The following is a 20,893-nucleotide window of genomic DNA, read 5'->3' on the forward strand; positions in this document are numbered from 1 at the left end:
AATTTCTTTGTCTATGTTGTAGGTGATGCAATCATTCAGCAGTTTACATCATTGCTGTCTCTTGAGAGCAGAGGTGAACAATTCCGCTCTTTCCAGCCTTTCAAGCAACGTATGAATGTGTTTCTACACTTGACCCTCAGCCCATCCTACATGGACCTGTTGAGGTTCTGCCAGAGCGTTTTACTTCTTTCACATGGACAAGCCACCGTGGAGAGTGGCTTCTACATTAACCCTCTGGGGTCTAAGGTGTTTTTGGGGTCCTTGAGATGTTTTGACATGACCTGATATTTGTATTTTTTTCAGTTGCTTATAAATATATTAATGGCAAAGGTGTAATTACACTCTATTTAGCACGAACATGGCTATCATAATATGTGAGCAACATGTATGTACATGTTTGCATTTTTGAGAGAATATTATTTATGCGTGGTTATTCAAAAAACTCAAACTTAAATTGTCTGATATAAGACCACAAACGACCAACTTCACATATTCCCACAATACATTTTAACTAATGGATGTTGTCGGCTAAAGTGTTTACTTTAAAATTATCTGAAAATCATCCGGGCTAATCGTTCACATTAAACAATAGATTGATTTAAATTTTGTAAGACACTTTTTGTTTGGAAAGGCAATATGCAGGTGGGCGTGAATGATCCAACAAGGTCATGAATAATGTCCTAATTCACACCTGAGAAGACAAAGACCTGCTAATGCTGCATACTAATGAGCATTTCATAGGTGTCACTGAGCCACAAGCAAGAATGCAAAGACAACACACACACACACATATATATATATATACATACACACACACACACACATATATGTGACCAGTCACGGAAAGTAGGGACACAAGTCGGTTCTGGGACATTTTGAGTTATTCACAGATTCTGAAAGTGTAGTCTCCAAGCTTTCCAACGATGTGTCACATGGAAATCTGATAATATTTGGAGAAGTTGTGGCCATTTGAAGGTAGGCACTCGAAAAACCTAAAAGTGGAGAAATCTGCCTCTGAAGATTGTGCAGTTCTCACCTCTCTCTGCTGCTGGGAGTGACAATAGGGCTCATTTACATCTCATTTACATAAGCCATACCCCCTGTAAAGCTGTAAATGAGGGGGGGGGGGGGGGGGGGGAAGCAAACAGGTCAGGAAAATGTGCCATCATATAACAAAAAAAAAGTTTGCAAACAGGTAATATATAAATAAATGTCTCTTAGCATCAACCGATAAAACTGTATAGGCAACACTTATGTACACCGAATAAAAATAATTTTATTCACAATGAATAAACATAATTTTATTTGCAATGAAAGGTTTCACAGACTAGGAATAGGGATGGGCGATATGGCCTACAATCCATATTGCAATATACATTGCAGCCTCTTGCAATAACGATATATACATTATAATAAAACCATTTCAGAACAGGTTACACAGACCCTGCTAAACAACTGCTAAATGTACTTTTGAAAGAAAGAAAGAAAGAAACCGTGCATGTAGTTTTGAGAACATTTATTGTGCAAAACTGTAATTATACAACAATGTTGCAGATAAATTAAATTCAAGTACACTAGCTGCAGAGACTTTAAGTAGGCATTGTTTATATTACGGCTTAGAGCTTATGAACCCCCAAATTTAAAATTAGAATATTGTGAAAGGGTTTTCAAAAAGCTGTAAGCCATAATCATCAAAATTATAACAAATAAAGGCTTGAAATATCTCACTTAGCGTCATGCCATAGACAGTAAAAAGTGCAAAACAGTGCAGAAGGCACCAAATGTAGTTTTAGTTAGGCTACATAAAGTACACAAATAAAAATAAAAATGATTTATAAAAATATAAAATATATCATTCAATCAAAACAGAGCTGGCCCTCTTGACCACTTTTACTTGGTAATAGCAGCATAAGACAAAGGTCTTTGTGACACAGTCCAAATGATATCACATTCGCATCCTCTTCTCTGGACTCTTCTGTGTTGTGACCCTTGGCGCTGGGCATGTGATGTCTCTTGCCTCGTCAGCACAGAATGTCCTGATTTTTTCATACAGATAGGTCTGCCTGTCAATGTTCAGTCCAGGTGGGGCCAGGACAGGAAGACCGTCGATAGGGGGCAGATCTGCGCCGTTGCGCAGTAGCTGATATTCGACAGGTTGTGCATCACAGTGAGTTTTTGCAAGCACCACACCTGGTCTCTTGGCGTCAAAGCTGTGACAGAATAAGCACATAAGACATTTTAAACATGGCAAAGTATTTTCTCATAAAAAAACTGTCATGTGTATGTTGTTGCTATGTTATATTGTATGTACACAATGTGAAAGTTTCAATAAGTACCTGAAGTGCTGATAACTCTTGATCTTTGGGAGTCTACGGAAGTGGCGAGTCAGATGCTGCTGCCAGTCAAAGGTCTGGACTAAAACTTTGCCCTCTGCCGTTCCAACAAGCTGTGGGATATTGAGGTGACTCACAGGAGAGCTGTTTTCCACAACCTGATGACAAAAAAGAAAAAGAAAAAAGATCTTCAGTTAAATGTTTCATTGAAGCAGAACAGAAAACAGCACTGAAGTCATTAAAGCAAAGTAAAGTTAAAGTACCTCAGCGATGTCTGCCAAAGTGTTGACTCTTGTCTTCATGTAGGCTTGCTTGATGAGTCCAAAGCCACAGTCTGGGGAAAACTTGGTGTGGCCAGCAATAAGGAAGTGGATTTCAATTTGGTCGTGAAGCTTGTGTCCAACCCGCCAGGCAAGGTACCAGAGCATGAAGAGCCCACTGCAGTTGTCACAATGAAGATCCACCTCTGTTTCTCCAACTCCAATGTTGCCGAAGAAATGATGCATGTAGCTGATGACTTCATTGCTTCCCTTAGTAGATGACATGCCTTCATCAATCAGGTAATTCACCTGTTTCTGCAGCCCTTCACAGGAAACACCAAATAGGCCACATTTCCGTGGGGTCAGGAAGTACATTGGTCCTGGCTGGAGAGGGTTTGAGGGAAAGTGTAACTGTAGGAGACAGAGGGAGAGAGGGAACTTGGATTAGAATGAAATTTGTGTCTATTCATAACTGTCTAATAAAGATAATTTCTATATTGATGCTATTCTGCATTTGCGCTATTATCAGGCTGCTTATTCTCATGCACCAGAGATGCTCACAAGTCTCAGAGCTAGAGTCCAAGTCAAGTCTCAAGTCTCTGAGCTAGAGTCCAAGTCAAGTCTCAAGTCTCTGAGCTAGAGTCCAAGTCAAGTCTCAAGTCTTTGAGCTAGAGTCCAAGTCAAGTCTCAAGTCTTTGAGCTAGAGTCCAAGTCAAGTCTCAAGTCTCTTTTGGTTAAATAAGTGTTGCATCACGTACAGCGACCCATCCAGGCTGCATATGCAGAACACTGCATATCCATATATAAGGATCAAAGTAATATGCAGTGTTGGGAGTAACGCGTTACAAAAGTAATGCATTACAATATTACTTTTTGCTGTAACGCAGTAGTGTAAGGCATTACTAATCAATTTTCAGTAATATTTTACTCGTTAAAGACATTAACGAATGAAAAATGCAAGTAGGCTAAGTTACCTGTTCGTGGTTTTTAAATAAAGACTAAATGGCAGCGTCTGATATATTTGTAGCGATTTATTTTTTACAGGAGTTTCGGCCTCGGTGGTCGCGCTGGCCAGTGGAAAAGCGGCTAATGGGTGATGGCATGAAGAAGACTGTACATTCGCGAGATGGACGTGTGCGCATTAGGCTACTCTATTTGTTCTGTGTTTTCTTTCTAAGCAGTTAGGCTATGTTTAGATGGTGTTTTTCATCATGTTTTCATCACGCAATCATGTTTTTAATGCGGTGGTGACGCGTTCGGCGGCGGCGCTGCTGATAAAGCACCTAAAAGCTCAAAGAACCAGCAAAAGCAATGATTATGAATATGTCAAATATAGCAAGTATACATTTTAATTGTTTATTAATAAAGATGAAGTTGACGATGCTGACTCGCGATCTTCGCAGTAGTGAATGCGCCAGAGAGAAATAGGCTACGGATTACATAAGCAGAGAGCAGTCTGTTTTCTTTCGTTTTGAATTGTTCTGTTTAAAAGTAAACATTTCAATATAGATATATTTTTCAGGTCTGTGAAGTAGACTAGCCTACCTTATACGCTGAGTTTCGGTTAATTTATGAGACGCGCTCCAGTTCACACGCAGGCGCCTCCGTGTCGTGATTATATTGTCTGCTATATTTACTTCTTATTTATTAAATCCAGGCAATTGGTTGATGAAACATTGATTAAAATTAAGATACAATTAATACAAAACGAAATTCACTTTAAAGAAAGGATTTGTGCCTTCTGTTTGAGGTGAAAATTCTGTTTGAGGTGAAAGTTTTAAAACCCAGCTTACGATGAATGGCACAGCAGCGGCCGGTGCAGTCGATGTTTGATGTCCTCTCATGTGTGGCCGCGCGCAGCAGATATAGTGTTACGTAGGCAGGTTATAGGTAACGGAAGGAGGGGAATAACAGCGAGCTCATCAGACGTTTCCTAAAAATAAACATTGTTCACGAGTCCCGCAGCTCGAGTCCGAGTCGAGTCTGAAGTCTTTCGAGAACGAGTCTCAAGTCGAGTCTGAAGTCACTGTGTGTGCGACTTAAGTCGCACTCGAGTCCGAGTCTCAAACTCGAGTCCCCATCTCTGTCATGCACCAAATCGCCCTTTAAGGGACATTAATAAAGTAAATGTAAATGTGTGTGAAATATTACCTGCTGAGCAAAATCAAAACTGTAATGCATCCTAATCTTCTTGCTTGCTGGTAGGGACGGTCCAAAAGACAGGTTAGAGCCAGAGCGAATCTTTCTGCAGGCAGCAGTCATGTCGTTGTACACAGCCCTCTCTTTCTGCACAAGGAAAATATGATCTTGTTGCTTCTTTACTGCTTCAGACTTTCTATCATCTGGGAGGTTTGCACTTTGTATCAGCTGCTCGTTATTGCTTTGGCACTGCCAGCAGAGATCTGTGCGCGGCCGGCAACTTTTGATGTGTGGGAGAAGTCGATTCCACAGTGCTTTGAAGCTGGTTTTACAAACTGCACGCTCACCTGAAAAACAGATATTGCTTATGGTTAGTTGTATTGTAATTGCTAATAGTGCTTCGCATTATTTCACATTATAAGCACTCAACTCTAAATGAATGTTTACACATACCAAGCTCCTTAGCAGTCTTCACGTAGAGACGCCACACTAAGGCCTTGGACACATGGGTTGGCAGCAACTTCACATGCCAATCCTTATGCCCAGGCTGTCGGCCAGGCAGCATGATGGCATTGTCTTCTGCGTAGTTTTTTATGAAGTCCACAACTCTGTTGATATCCTCAGGGTTGATGAACCTGGCTGGTGGACGTGGCAGGGACTGCCTCTTCCTCAAACGTGGTCTTGCCCCATTCTCCTCATAGTGTTTGACTATATCAGCCAGGGTGTCTTTGCCAATGCTGAAAAAAAGGGGGGAAAGAAAAAATGTTTAACATCATGGTCTTGTTAACAGGCATCTTGTCACCTATATCAGAATGTATTGTACAAATTATAGGTACTGTTACTTTACTGAAGTAAATTTTATGATGAATACTTTTTATTTTCACTACATTTTAGAGTCTGTATCTGTACTTCCTGGTTTAGTCTTGGTTTAGACCTCAGTTAGTGGTTAGACCTGGTTTGAGTCAAAGGATTAAAAAAATCCTGTACATTAAACTCTTCATAAATACTTTTACTTTTGACTTATAACACACATTTTACGACTACGGATACTTTATACTTTTACTCAAGTAGGAATTTAATGTGATACATTTACTATTACGTTAGTAAATCCTTGGTAAGAATATTTAGTAGTACTTCCTCCACCACTGGCTAAACTTATTAGCATCACATTCAAATCAAGAATGCTAACAGGCAGGTTTACGTGGGCTAAGTCATTAACACCAGTCAATTCAAGCAATTGAAGCATTATTCAAATTAATAGCAGATGCTCACATTACCATCTAAAAGCTCATTATAGTAATGGGGGTTTTTGGCAAGTGATATGATGCTAACGATTAACACGACAGTCCTGAGCTAGCTAATAACAATAGGTAACGTTAAGTATGGGAAGGTCTAAACATGAGATAACGTGTACGTGTTCTTAGAATGAACACAAAACGTCAAACTTTGATGTGGAAACTCACCCCATAAGAAACAGAAAAGTATTCTTGCAGATCTCGTTGCCTCCGATGAAATAAGTCGTTCGGGCACACTTTCTCTTTGTCGGGGTCTTCTTTGTGGATGTAACCATCTCCGAAGTTTGCACTGAGCGTCTGTTTGCCTCTAAATGTCCAATAATTCGCATGTCCTGCCACTCTTTTTCCGCAGCTAAAGAATCCAGCCGTATGTTGTAGATAATGTCTGGAGAAAGCTTCTGGCTACAGGATTGTCTCCCATGCAGAGAGTTCTCTTTTCTCCTCGTGTAGCATTTACAGTCAAAGTTACGGATTTTCCCCATTTCTCTGTCTGTATCCCCATCAAATGTTACTATCGATATAGCCTCTGATATCTTATGGTCCAACTCGTCTGACGCCAGTCCGATACATTCTTCCTCGTCTTCATCTTCGCTCAGTTGTAGATTAGGGATACTATTCAGTCTTATCATGCCGCTTTCATCGTCGCTCAGATCGTCTTCCGAATCAGTGAGCGCTTGTTCATAAGCATCCGGCTTGTCGAAGAAGTAGTTCAAAACATTTGTGTAACGGCCACGGTTCAGCTCGTCTGCGACAAACTTTGCGACGTCCATCTTCATTGAAGTTTGATATCAGATAGAGCCGACCAGAGCACTGCATAAGTAGCCACGCTGATCCCTTGGAGGGCATGGTCAATAACAAAAGAAACAAAAGCCGGCTTATCCAGTATGGAAATACACACAGACAATGACACGCCCCTACTGCACGATAGAAGCTCAGCAAAACAAGCCGATTTCAACATCAAAATGTTTGATTTTAAATATACCAATACTGCTATCTCAAACATGGAGATGCTTCTTCGTGATCTCAACTAACAGATTCTGCAAAAAAGCGAAAATCACCATTTTTTTAAAAAAATGAACATTTTCTCGTTTTGCTCGTAAGCTGTGCTGCTGACATGTGTCCCTGGTTTCCGTGACAGGTCACATAACTAGTAAACATTTCTAGTAATTGTGCAGTTAATTCTCATTCGTATTTTCAAAAAGTTTTGGATGTAGGCTATCCTCTCCCCAAATTTGTCACTAATAAAACAAAAAAATAATTTAAAGAGAAGGCTTATATTGATCTTTTAAGATTTTGTTTGCACCTTGTAAATTAGGTTTTGATGTGGCAGTAAAAACTTTATAATCTATCCAAAACGAAATGTTGTCTTTCATATTTCGTCTGTAACATATTGTCTTTTATAGGCTAATATATATTAAGCCTAGGGCATAAATGTTAATTTGAAGTTTAATATGTTGCTTATACAAAGACATTTTATTTCAACGTATTCAGTCGATTTTTACTCATCTCAGTAGGCAATATAGATAGTTTCATACTTTCATTCACACACAGACACACGCGAGCTGTAGTAAACAACAGCATGCTGTGCCATTCATTCATTCAAACACAGAAACGGGATTCAAATTTAAACAGTCTTTTGCGGTTTACAGACACCATTTCATATCGCGATTAGAACAAAGCACTTACTGATGATCTGCAGCTGGACCCGTTGTTCGGCTACTCCAGCACGTTTGAGGTAGAATTTCCAGGATTATCACGATATTATTATTCCTCACAGCGAGTGTGTTATCCAGCTGTTGTGGGCGTTGACTGGTTTGCATGTGTTGCTTCAGGTTATCTAGCGCGCGCTGTCGATGGGCGTGTCACATTAGCAGAGGAATGAGGTGAGAGAACGATAATGAGAACGGCTGATCTCTCGCTCTTTATATATAGATTACATAAACAGAGAATATTTCTTTTAGTTTTGAATTAGATAATTTAAAACTACACACTTAAATGATTATAGAGATATATATCTCATGTCTGAGTGAATAGTATTCGCTGAGTTTTGTTTATGTTTAGTGACGTGCTTCAGAAAAAAAGTTCACGGAGACAGAGAGGCAGAAAGCACTCCCTGTTTACTTTCTTTATTTTACAAAAGCACAATGTTTTATTTCGATTGTAAGTGCACACATAAAAAAGTAGACTTTTAACAGCTTATTTTTTCATATTTCTTAAGGCTGTATGACCAAAACTGACGGAGTATTTTAGGTCTATTTTGCTGCTATGTAAAAAAAAAAAACCGAGCAAAACGCGCCCGCAGAGGGTTAACAAGGAGGTGGAAACCTGTAACCTTCTAGGTGAATCCTTGGAGGCACTGAGGTTAATCTGTGACTATGTCAGTAGTCGTGGTGCTGTCCTCAATGTGCCTTTAACCAAGGACCTGCTGGCTTCTGTGGCCTCAGCAAGGTCCCAGTACAGGCTCCACCTGGAGCAAGAGCGTAAAAAGAGGGAGAGTGATGTTCAAACACAGAAAAGGAAGGCCGCAGAGGACGAACTACAGGAGCTCAAGCAGCAACGCAGAGTCCTGGACGAAGTCTGTGCCATCCTTGAAAATGATGCCAACAAATTGGCAGAGGAGGCAGAGGGGAAAGCTGGGTCAAAAATGGCCCAGCTAATCACCAAATCAAACACACTTAGAAGGAGACACAAGGAGAAAAAAGAGGAACTGGTCAAAATGGACAAAACTATTGAGGAAAAAGCCATGTTGAGTAATTAAGGCACTTGCCATATGATTTTATGCCCACAAGTTCATATTAGGCCTATAGCACAAGTGCAAACAATAGTTCACAAGTTCATGTAATGGATGCCAGTTTGTGAATCAGCAACAGTTCATAGAAGATGCCAGTTTGTAATGCATCAGCTTGCAGTAGGGTGACCACCTGGCTATTGCTCTGTTGGAGGTCAGCAGACCTGATTTTGCGGGACAATGCGGGACACGAGGGAGAGAACTTACTATTATTATACTAGGTGAATAAATATTGATTTTATATTAGATATCTTTTGGCAGTGATGTTAACATGCTTTAAATTGCTAATAGGCTTTATACAAATGTTAATGACTGCGCTGACCGGCGCTGTGAACGTCACTATTTTTTAAAAAATTTTATTAAGCAAACAATACAAATACAGATAAGTACATATAAAAAAAAGCAAAAAAAAAACAACAACAAATATAAACAAATATAAATGTGAAAAAAGCAAGTATCGGACAAGTAAACTAGTTAATGACAAACAAGAGTGCATAATACAAGAAACAAAAACAAATGAGCCAACAAATAAACATATCTAAACAACATAAAACAAAGGGCAATATGGGTGAGCCTGTCTCTATTACATACACATACTCACATACACATACATATAGACGCATTGTATATCTCCCCAACCAGAATGTATAATATTGTAATTTAAGTAGTGAATGTATGATGGTATTCGCTCCGTGCACAAAATGGCGACCGTTGACGTTCGAACCCTGAGTGTGCGGGCCAGTACTTCCGGTGATTGACAGCGAGAGCGGGAGACAGCGAGAGCAAGAGACAACAGCGACCGAGTTCCATTACTAGAGAGAGAATTTTTCACAATGAGTGTTTTTAGGATTCAAGAGAGGCGACTTGCCTTTCGGAGGGTGACAGCCTCAGCACTTCATTGTTGTGTGCCGTTATATATGTACCGTTTCGTCACGTTACAACAAAGTCAGCTTTCATGCATTCCCCGTTGACGCTGCGGTATGGGCTGAGTGGATACAGAAGATCCAGGGGGGACTTCAACCCGACCATATTTTAAATGCATATAATTTTCTGTGTATTTCACCTGTGAGTTTCTATCCTTTCTATTACTGCATTTATTCTGTGCAAGTGAGATGAGTAAAGAGCATCTGTTTTATAAATCATTATCTGTCTGGTGTTTATAAGCAGCGCATACAGTATTGTACTACGTGTAAAATATACACAAACTCATAGTAGACTAAATTTTTGTGGTAACGTTACCTACAGTTAAAAATGTAAAATATGTGATGATAATATTGATCGAGTAAGTGAAAATATATACGCAGAATTGAGAAAACCGTATTTATGGAGATAAATTGTAGCCTATCACAGGGCAAACGTGTGAATGTTCACGGGGTATTTTATTTAACAACTCTAATCGTAGTTGTAACTATATTTAGGCTACAGTTGGCATAATTGTCATTGCGTATGCAGCATGAGTCCAATACAATCTTCTGTTCGTGAACAGTTGTATTTCATTCATTAATCTGACTATGTATCCGTGCATTTAATTGCCACTGGCTCGTGTGATAGTAATATGGATCTTGGTAGTATTTTAAGTTATATAATTTATTCTAGAAACCACTATAAAAGGTATAATTTTCGGCTTTCTCCGGCTCCCTGCACCGTGCATAATGCGAAACCGGAAGTGTCTAACCGCACACTCGCTGTTCAGAAATCCAAAATGGCGGCCCCGTGCAACTAGTCCATTGTTGTCATTTATTACTCACTGTTTGAGGAAGAAAAAAAAGAAAAAAAAGAGATATATATATTACATGTATATACATATATACATACACACATATATACACATATATATATATATATATATTAGGGCTGTCCGTTAAACGCGTTATTAACGGCGTTAACGCAAACCCATTTTAACGGCGTCAATTTTTTTATCGCGAGATTAACGCCTAGCAAACTTTGTAGTTTTTTTAACATGCTTTTGTAACAACTATAACGTTATTAAAACTACAACACCACACCGGATCTAGCTAGACCAGAAACAAAACAACAGACACACCGCACACACTTGTTTGGGCTTGCGATCCGGCCAAACGAGAAGCCCAGCGCCGAGCCGCGTCTAGGACAACTGAGCGCGTCTAGCATATCGGACGCGCACTTTCTCAGTTTATGGCCAGCAATAAAAACGCTGAATGGCGCCGCCGGTGTGTGTACACTCATAGAGAATAAAGTGTTCGAATTTTAAATACGAGGTGCTGCGCGACGCGGCGCTTCTCGTCTGAACGTTACGTTTTGAGTGGATGAATGATGAGCGCGAGACGCCGAAATGGATGCCAATAAGATTCTGAATGGAAAGTTTACTTTTAAAAAGTTGCCAAATGGTTCAATTGACAAGACCAAAGTGATCTGTGTGTTTTGTCGTTGTGAACTGAGCTATCATCGCAGCACGTCCAGTCTGAACTTGATGGCCAAGCACACACACACAGCTGATGCGTTTCTACATCAGTAACGTTACCTCATCAGTATTTCTTGCACCCTTTTATTGATGGACATTGTTACATTGTGTGAGAGATTATTTGCTCCAAGTGAGAATGTTAGTGTGAAATTGAACACAGTATATGCCAATGTTGTTTTCAATAAAAAAAAAAAAAAACATTTGCACAAAGCAAGCCGATCCACTTTTCCATGTTGATAAGAGCATTAAAATGAGAAAAAAATAATGGGACAAAAAGAAATCAAGAGACATTTAGAATAGATAAAAATGTGCGATTAATCGCGAGTTAACTATGACATTAATGCGATTAATCGCGATTAAATATTTTAATCGTTTAATATATATATATATATGCACACATACACATACAGATGGTACTCAACCAGAATGCCTATTCCCGCCACGGTAAAAATAATCCAGTCCGCGGTAAAAATAATCCAGTCGCATTTCAAAGTCATTCGCGAAATGACCGCCAGGTGGCGCAGAGGGACATTGTGCAAAACAGCAGCTATTGCCGTATTTTGAAATGTAAGTGGGGTTAATGTCAATTAACAGATGAAATAGGCTACTATAGAACATTGTTTAGGACAGAAAAATAGAATCATAATTTAAAAATAGAGACGAGAACAATATAGGCCTAGGCTTTATTTCATATTGTAGCCTACGCCTAGACGTCGGTGGGTGACAAGCCTATTGCCCGTTGGGAGCAGCGTGATAAAATAATAAATAATAATAATAACAAAAATAACAAACAAAAATAAATTAGGTGCAATGAAGCTGATTAATTTTTACGATTCTATTGAGGAATGAGACGAATGAAGAGCGTTTTTCTGGAGAACACACACTGGAGAAACCGGGCATTTCTCAGTGAGTAAATTAATGGCCGAGTGGTAGAACTTATGTATCGATCATTTGGATAACACGGGTTCAAATCCCGGACAAACATAGACTATTGTACATTTTATATTAGCCTATTAATGCATGTCATAGCCTATTATTAATGCAGACAATCAAACAAACAAAACATTTTTTTCATACAGAATAGCCTTTTTTTTGGTTCCTAGCCTATAAAGAGTTTGTAAAAACATGGTTTTAAGCAAGGTGCGATTTGCCAGGGGGACGGGGATTTCCTTCTGGTCTAAACATCCCTGCTTCTGCTGAATTATTTTAATCCTCCCTCCACAGTAATCAATGCTATAAATTACTTCACCAATAGACCATTTAAAATATATAAAATAAAGATATGCAACAGGCACGTTTAAACGACAAACAATAAAATCAGAACCAGTTTCAGTTACGTTCATGGTTCCCTTAATGCATGCACGGCTTTCAAAATGTCACAAAGCGTTTTGAGATTATTTTGAATGAAATATTGAAGTTTATAATTAAGTATTTTGGCACACCACGCCGAGTGGCGCTTTCCGAGTGGCGCCACGGTCCGTGTATATTTTGGTCATTGGATTTTCCTTTCAGAAACGGATATTAAAAAACAAAAAACAAGTGGTTATTTGATTTTTGTTTTAAAATACAAAATATAAAATTAAAATACAAAGCGTTTCTCTTTTTCAGTGTCAAAAAGAGATGAGCGAAATTTTAAAAATGATTTGAATTTCATTTTCTATTTCGGATATCAAAAAATAAAATTACTTTAAAACAGAAACGAAAAAAAGGCCCGTTTGTTCATATTCCGAGACCGGATGTGGCTAGCACTCGCGTGACAAGACCGCCACATTTGACAGTTGTGAAGAAATTAAGTTACGTGCTGTGACGACTAATTGAGCGTGATCAAAGAGCAGAGCAGACATGGAGCCATTCGTTGTTTTTCGAAACAATAAAAGAGTCTCTCTCAGGGATGAAGACATGACTGCAGAAAAAATAAGTCGTATTTTCCAGGTAAAAAATGTTTTAAGCTAACGTACGAACTCTAACGATAGCTAACGTTAACGTTCGCTGGCGAAACCGTAAAACTTTTCTTTTAACGGAAACATTGTGGTGTCTGATTTTAAGAAGTTAATCTCTCAATAGTCACTGGAAAATATTAGCACTAATTGAGAAAAATTTGGAAAAACACTTGCGGTTATTTGACTTAAATGCATTTCTTGACAGGTCTCAGCACATAGTCTATATGTGACTGACGACACAAATGTGGCCATTTTTCCTGGAGCTTCAGGTTTTTTTAGTACATTGGACCTTACACCAAGAGCTCACTATGAGGTTCATGGTGAGGAGGAGGACACCTCATCATCTTCAAATGCCACAGCTCGTTTTTCATTTATGCGATCACCTGCGACTGTTACTCCTAGTACATCATCATCATCTACTCAGCGGGCTGCCTCAGCCCCCCCCCAGGGCCACTGCCTCTAAAACATTTCAAAGGTAACGTTAACTTCTTAAATGACTGTGATACGATTTATAAATTTCAGGGATGCAAACGGTCAGCGCGCAGTGCATGTTTGCATAGCAACGACAGACGCCACGGGAAAGTCTAAAATATAATTAGATATAAATGAAAAACACCTCATCACATTTGATAATATTAGAATCTCCAGCTGCCTCCTTTTTAGTTGTAGTGTAATAGTTAATACTACTTGTACTTTTCATTTAGATTTTAACATCCCCCCCTGACTTTCATAACCTCTGCCAAGAAAGTGGTGAAGGTTATGTTTTTGCAGTGTCTGTCTGCAAGCTTATGCAAAATGTTATGAAAGTAATATGTACATGGAACTTTGTGTATTATTTGATCCTGTTCCAAAGAAGAGATTGTTACATTCTCACAACAGTTAACCCAAAGATACTATAAAAGCAAACTGAGCGCATTTTATTGATATACAAAATGCATAGACTATTTACATTACATAGGATTTTGAATGCAGTGTGTGTCATAATGATTATTTTAATATGATGTTCTTCCAGATCTGTTTTTCTTGCTGAGGTGGTTGGTGGGAGGTTGAGTCCCAGCAGAATGGTGGTGATCCGGTTTTTGGAAACTGAGGCTACCCTTCAGGGGATAATCTGTAAAGTTCAAGATGCCATTGGGTGTCATGACCCAATGGTATTGACTGATGTGCAGGGGAATGCCATTTTGGAGTCTGAAGGCACAACTGGTGAGAAACATTAAAGGGTTAGTTCACCCAAAAATGAAAATTATCTCAGTTTAGACCTCCTTCTTTGTCGCATCATAATTTAAGATTTTTATGATGACATCTGATAGCTAAATCACTCCTCAGAAGTGTTATAGGTGGCTGAAACTTGCTCGATCAGAAAACGTAATTAAGACATTGTTAAAATAGTCAAAGTGCCTCCAGTGGCTCAAGCATACGCTTATCAAGCGACAAGAATACTTTTTGTGCGCTAAAATCAACAAAATAACGACTTTATTCCACTATTCATACGTCTTCACACAGGCTCACTGTTGGTCTACACAGGTCATTTGAGTGGTGCGTGTGACGTTCAACCCAGAAGCTCTACGCACATAGACTAAGTAAAAACACCAAGGAAACACACAAGACCAATGCTGAAGAGAATAAATAGTGGGATAAAGTCGTTATTTTTTTTATTTTTGCACACAAAAAGTATTCTCGTCGCTTGATAAACGTATGGTTGAGCCACTGGAGTCACTTTCACTATTTAACAATGTCTTAATATTTTTTCTGATTGAGCAAGTTTCGGCCATGACACTACTGAGGAGTGATTATCAGATGTCATCATAAAAATCTTAAATTATGATGCGACAAAGAAAGGAAGTATTACAGGGTTAGAATAACATGTGGATGAGTAATAACTGACATCATTTTTGTTTTTGGGTGAACTAACCTTTTAATTTTGTTTTATTTTTAAGTCTTTACTTTTGTGATTTAAAATTAGAGGGGATGAGATACACTCATGATGATTTAACCTTTTTTTCTGGTTTTCACCCCTAATGTAAAGGGTCCCAGTGCTGGAAACAAAATGCAAGAAAGATTCTTGCTATACAAGAACAGGCCTTCCAGGAGGTACAGGGCTCTAAAAGGAGGAGAATGAGGTAATATTAAGTATTCATATTTCTCTTATTTGTCCATATATTGAAAGGCATTATGTAAGGGATAATGTATAGTGAGCCAGTTGTTATAGTGAATAACAACCCCGACAGGCTGAACGGGATCCCGACGCGAAGCGGAGGGATCTTGATTCAGCCTGAAGGGGTTGTTATTCACTATAACAACCAGCTCACTATACATTATCCCACGTATTACATGGCTTCCTACATAATAAATAAATAAATAATTTGACACAAATTATGGATTTAAAAAGGAGTTTATTGATTTAAAAATGATTGTATTGCTTCCGCCAAAGAAAATAGTCCGTTCTGCGTCCATAGCAACGCGCTGTTTTTCATGGCAACGGTCTGTTATACTCCGCAGCGGTCTGTTATCAAGAAATAACAGACCGCATTCTACATTGGAATTCAGCCAAGCCATGTAATAATTACTTTTATTACATGGCTTGGTTGAATTCCAATTTAGAATGCGGTCTGTTATTTCTTGATAACAGACCGCTGCGGAGTATAACAGACCGTTGCCGTGAAAAACAGAGCGTTGCTATGGACTCACATGATTCTAACCGTAGACGGAGCACACTATTTTCTTTAGCGGAAGTAATACAATCGTAAACTATCAATAAACTCCTTTTTAAATCAATATTTTGTTTCAAAGTAATGATTTATTTGGTATGTAGCCATGAAAAAGCGGGATAATGTATAGCGAGTCGGTAGTTATTGAGAATACAACCCCTTCAGGCTGCTCAAGATCCATCTGCTTCGCGTCGGGCTCCCGATACAGCCTGTCGGGGTTGTATTCTTAATAACAACCTCTTTGCTATACATTATCCCTTACATATTTGTCCTTACCTTTGTTGTCCAGACTATTGAAACTTTATTTCAAATCAGCACCGGTTTGCCAACCCTTTGGCCATTAATGCTTCTGTATTTTAGTGGCTTCTATAATGTTTGGGCCAAAGATTTATTTGGCTACCACAAGCAAAACCGCTAAAACACAAAGGGCCCTATTTTAACGATCTGAAACGCAAGTGTCAAAGCGCAAAGCGCAAGTAACTTTGTGGGCGGGTCTTGGCGCTGTTGCTATTTAACCGGCGGGATAAATGCCTCTTGCGCTCGACGCAAATCTAAAAGGGGTTGGTCTGAAGTAGCTTAATTACTCATAGGTGTGGTTTGGGCGTAACGGGAAACAAACCAATCAGAGCGACATATCACATTCCCTTTAAGAGCATGATGAACGAGGTGTTCCATGGCGCAATACTATTATAACGACGCATTTACCAGGCGCGCTTCAGAATCGGTTCACAGCCGAGGAGATCGATGTTCTCGTCAAGGCCGTAAAAGAAAGAGAAGTGACATTGGGGATGGGACAAACCCACCCAATTTAGTTTCGGTTATACATGCATATAAAAATTTGGGTAAATGTGTAAGCTTTATGCCTATTTTTCACATCGTCATGGACACAACAATGATTTCCCTCGTGTTTTAATATTTTTACTTATAATAATGTATCATTTGCAAAAAGGAAAATGCATCTGTGTAGATGAGAGAATCATCTGTATGCGCGTTGTTCACACTCTGTATTATGGCCAAGCATGCGCGCTTAAAAAAGCATCTGAATGTACGCGCAATGCGCCACTGACTTTAGACTAGGTTTATTCTGGTCAGTGGCGCAATTGTTTTATGGAACTGCAGAATAGCAGCAGGGAACGTTTGCGCCGGAACACGCCTCTTTGCGCTGAACCGCCCCGGGGAGCGCAAGTGTATTTCTTAGTTAACCGACGTGTGTCTGTGGAGGGAAAAGTCCGCTTTGCGCCGGTGCAAAATAGGAATGACACATGCGTCAGTGTACTAAGTCAATTGCGCTGGGTGCAAGATAGGGCCCAAAGAGTATATCTATTATGTTTTTTCCTTGTAATAGCCGAAAAGATGAAGATGCTGCTGGAATTGGAGAGGTGACTGAGAAGATAGAAGAGCTTGTACTGGCATCACAGTCCTTACCAGATATCACTGCAGCAATCAAAGAGCTCACCAATCTAGCTGCCACTCAAAGAGTGATCCTGACTCCTTCCCAGCTACAGACCATCAAGCAAGGATTCTGCTGTGTTATTTGTATGAGTGAGTAAACAATAGATAGTCATTGTCCCACATGTACATTTATTTTGAATCCAGTTTGATCAAGAATTGTAATTTTCCAAACATGCATTATTACATTTTTTAACCATGGTCACCTATGTCTCATCCACTACAATTAATTACATGTACAAATGCAAACCTTTGTGTTAAAACTTATGATGTAACGAACGATACATTAACAAAAGCTGTGTCTGAAATGGCTCCCTATCCACTATATATTGCACTATTTATGGTGTCTGCCAATTTGTTTCGGTGTCCAAAATCTGAGTGAATGACATCATTCCCTACATTCGTTCACTACTTTTACCCACAATCCTCTCTGAATTAGAGTGTACATCCGATATACCTATTAACCTATTATTTAGACAATATTATATGAAATATTAATGTTAACAACAATGCCACATATTATTACAATACCTGACTGTTAGTCAAACACATAAAATTGTGTTAATGCCTAAATAATATTTTAATAAAACAAAATTACCTTATTAATATTTAATTTCATTTTAACAAGTCATCTATATAAAATTGTCTCAAGCTCAGTCCTCTACACATTGAATTGTGGTAAATAGTGCCTCAGCAAGTGTACATCGGATGTACACTCTAAATCAGAGAGGATTGTGGGTAAAAGTAGTGAACAAATGTAGAGTATGATGTCGTTCAATCAGAAGTTTAAAAAAAGACCAGTTGTGGACTATAGGGTTTAAGAGCTACAGACATTTGTAGTTGGTTATATGTCATTTTCAAAAAAATCTCAAAAAATAGGGGTGCTGGTTAAGAGTTAAGGTCATATGGACACACTAAGAATGACTAGTTTTTCTCATTTTGTCTTTTAGAATTTATCGAGGAGCCAGTCTTCACAGAGTGTTGCCGGAGCATTATTGGCTGCAAAACATGTGTGGTACAGTGGCAGGAGACCTCTGTGCACTGTGCAAAATGTAGAGGGAACACTGCAAACAACTCCATATTTGAAATTAATGGTCTGTCAGAGACATTTTCTGTTCTGAGATCCCTTTTTGAAGAGGAGTAAAATGTTTACACACAAACAAATTTACAGTTAAGTTAAATAGAGCTAATGGCTTTTCACACATTGCGCTGAGTTGTGGTTATAAGACAGAGCAATGCCTGTTTGTATGGGGCAAAGTCATTGTTCACTGCTCTAGAGTACAGTTCTGAAATGTCTGAATAATGCTCAGCAAACTGGTTCTCAACTGTAATCTTGTCCTGTTCAGTTGAAAATGGATCAACTCCAAAAGTTGAATGCCTGGTCAGTGATGATCCCAGCTGTTGGCTGTAAAGGTCTGCTGCTTCAGCTGAATGAGGCAACAGCTCCTGTTGGATTTTTTTGGGTCACCCACGGCCAGCCAAGTCATTTGGTGTTCCTTTACCTGTAAAATAAAGAACATACTGATGGTATTGAAATTTATGAATGCCTCTTGTAATCTTTGAAACACGGTTTTATTTCACCTGGAATTCTATGAGCATTCCATGACTCCACCAGCCTTGTAAGACCAATCTCACACAAGCGGCCAGTAAGGTTGAACACACAATATCTCACAAGGCTGTCATCCATGTCTATTTCCTCTTGATCCAACAACCCCATAAGTGCTGTCTTCAGTGGATAGTTGACACGATTGTTGACTTCAGGCCAGATTCGTTCAACTATATGATTCTGAATTTGCAACAAAGATGTGTAATCAGTCAATTTGTTCTGGTGGGTAAATAAATCTTAAGTCATAAGGAAAAATGGTCATGCAGGATTCCAGGTAAATCTGTAAATGTATTAACTCAGCAGTCATTATGCACATCGACTGCCGAACAAGTCAATTTATAGTTTTACCAGGAATTCTGCTTGAAGACAAATAGGATGTAATTGCTTCTGCAGCAGTTTTTTATTGTTAAGCTGTAACCAGATTTAAAAAAGAAACATGTTCTCAGCCAGTTAATTTTGTTTAATTAACTCTAAAATTTGGAAAGCATACCAACGACAATTTGACTCATACATGCAAAACAACATTATACTGCTAAAGCAAAAATAATAATAGTAATAATAATAAAAAAGCAGGGATACAAGTGAATTGCTGAAGCAACCAAACAAACTGTTGAGCTGTACCTTTGTGGATGAAATCTGTATATATGGCCTTCGCTCCTGATTATGGCGGTGAGATGACAGCAGCTCCTGCATGAAAAGCGTCAAATAAAACTCCTTGCCATGATCTACTCGTACCTGGTCCCACATACCATAGGCAAGTACTGCAGGCCTATTGGATAAAAAAGAGTTTTATTTTGTGCAAAACTTTTCAAACTTAACTTAACTTAACGTTATTAGTTATTCTCAGCATAATAGGCTTCATAACAATATACTGTAGATGTTCAACAGTTATTATATGTTTTATATTCTATCATGAATGGTAGCCATGTGTATGCACTTTCTTTAGTGTCCACAATAATAACAATTGCCATTACCTGAAAACATCTTCATAGATGGCAAGGTTGTTTTTTATAGGCATTGTAGAATGAGCAACAATCTTTTTGCTAAAGCCATCAATGGCTAAAACATGGGTGACCCCAAACATAGCCAGTTTTTCGTTTTGGTCCATATGAACCTTTTGACCCATGTAATCAGCTTGATATGGTATGGGGTTGAGATTGCGGGCACCCTAAGAGAGATAGGAAAACGATGTAACTATTTCACACAAAAAAAATCTCATTAGTCCTATATGGCTGCATATTTTACAAATATAACGTCTATTTGTGTCTCTATCAAAAAAGTAAAATGAAAATTAGGGGTTTGTTCTGATTATAGGCTTAATATAAATATTTACAAGTTTTTAATCTTAATCTAAATAACTGCAGCTAAACAGCAAAAAAAAAAAAACAGACAAAAAAAAACCATTATCTCATATTTACACATAAATTCCATCCACATATTTGATTATGTATTAGAGAGAGGAGACAATAACAGACCTGACGTCTTGCTTCATGGTATGGCTGATGCATAGTTCTGAGCGCTGATCCAATTCGTATCTCTGCAGCATGCACTCCTTTCGTGGCGAGATACCCCTTCATCATCTTTCTTCCATATGTAGGTCCAGTCTAGAAAATAAAAAATATACATGTCTTTTTCTACGTTCCAAATATTTACCAACTGATGTCTGTTTCATGAAATAAAACGTTTTTGTGTTATAGAATTTATCAGTGTTGTGAGGATTATGTTAACTGTGACTTAGAAACTATTTATAAACAATGGAAGGCTGAGGATATTTATTGGGATTTATGTACCATTCGTAATAAACGGGTATAAAAGATGCCAGCCAAATAAATTTGATAAGACATATAAATGCGGGACATACTGTGCATATGTTCTCTCTCTCTCTCTCTCTCTCTCTCTCTCTCTCTCTCTCTCTCTCTCTCTCTCTCTCTCTCT

General features: G+C 38.7%; 3 protein-coding genes across 3 annotated transcripts; 1 reads left to right on the forward strand and 2 right to left on the reverse strand.

Moving 5' to 3' along the window:
• Positions 1-1,391: 1,391 nt before the first annotated feature.
• LOC306991946 (uncharacterized protein) lies at positions 1,392-7,039 on the reverse strand. The gene is made up of 6 exons (XM_079600276.1): positions 6,196-7,039; positions 5,186-5,469; positions 4,745-5,079; positions 2,597-3,004; positions 2,337-2,491; positions 1,392-2,210 (listed from the first exon to the last, which is right to left on the reverse strand). The coding sequence occupies exons 1-6, from the start codon at positions 6,801-6,803 to the stop codon at positions 1,946-1,948; spliced, it is 2,055 nt and encodes a 684-aa protein (XP_079456402.1). The 5' UTR covers positions 6,804-7,039; the 3' UTR covers positions 1,392-1,945.
• A 6,838-nt stretch (positions 7,040-13,877) lies between these two features.
• Positions 13,878-18,916, forward strand: LOC306991634 (uncharacterized protein). The gene is made up of 4 exons (XM_079599680.1): positions 13,878-14,398; positions 15,222-15,315; positions 17,249-17,445; positions 18,303-18,916. The coding sequence occupies exons 1-4, from the start codon at positions 14,257-14,259 to the stop codon at positions 18,494-18,496; spliced, it is 627 nt and encodes a 208-aa protein (XP_079455806.1). The 5' UTR covers positions 13,878-14,256; the 3' UTR covers positions 18,497-18,916.
• On the reverse strand, positions 18,729-20,758 carry LOC306991632 (uncharacterized protein). The gene is made up of 6 exons (XM_079599677.1): positions 20,749-20,758; positions 20,434-20,562; positions 19,933-20,126; positions 19,580-19,727; positions 18,934-19,138; positions 18,729-18,854 (listed from the first exon to the last, which is right to left on the reverse strand). The coding sequence occupies exons 1-6, from the start codon at positions 20,749-20,751 to the stop codon at positions 18,817-18,819; spliced, it is 717 nt and encodes a 238-aa protein (XP_079455803.1). The 5' UTR covers positions 20,752-20,758; the 3' UTR covers positions 18,729-18,816.
• Positions 20,759-20,893: the final 135 nt, after the last annotated feature.

Source organism: Phoxinus phoxinus (assembly GCF_949152265.1).
Source record: "Phoxinus phoxinus genome assembly, chromosome: 23".
In the NCBI taxonomy this organism is placed as follows: domain Eukaryota; kingdom Metazoa; phylum Chordata; class Actinopteri; order Cypriniformes; family Leuciscidae; genus Phoxinus; species Phoxinus phoxinus.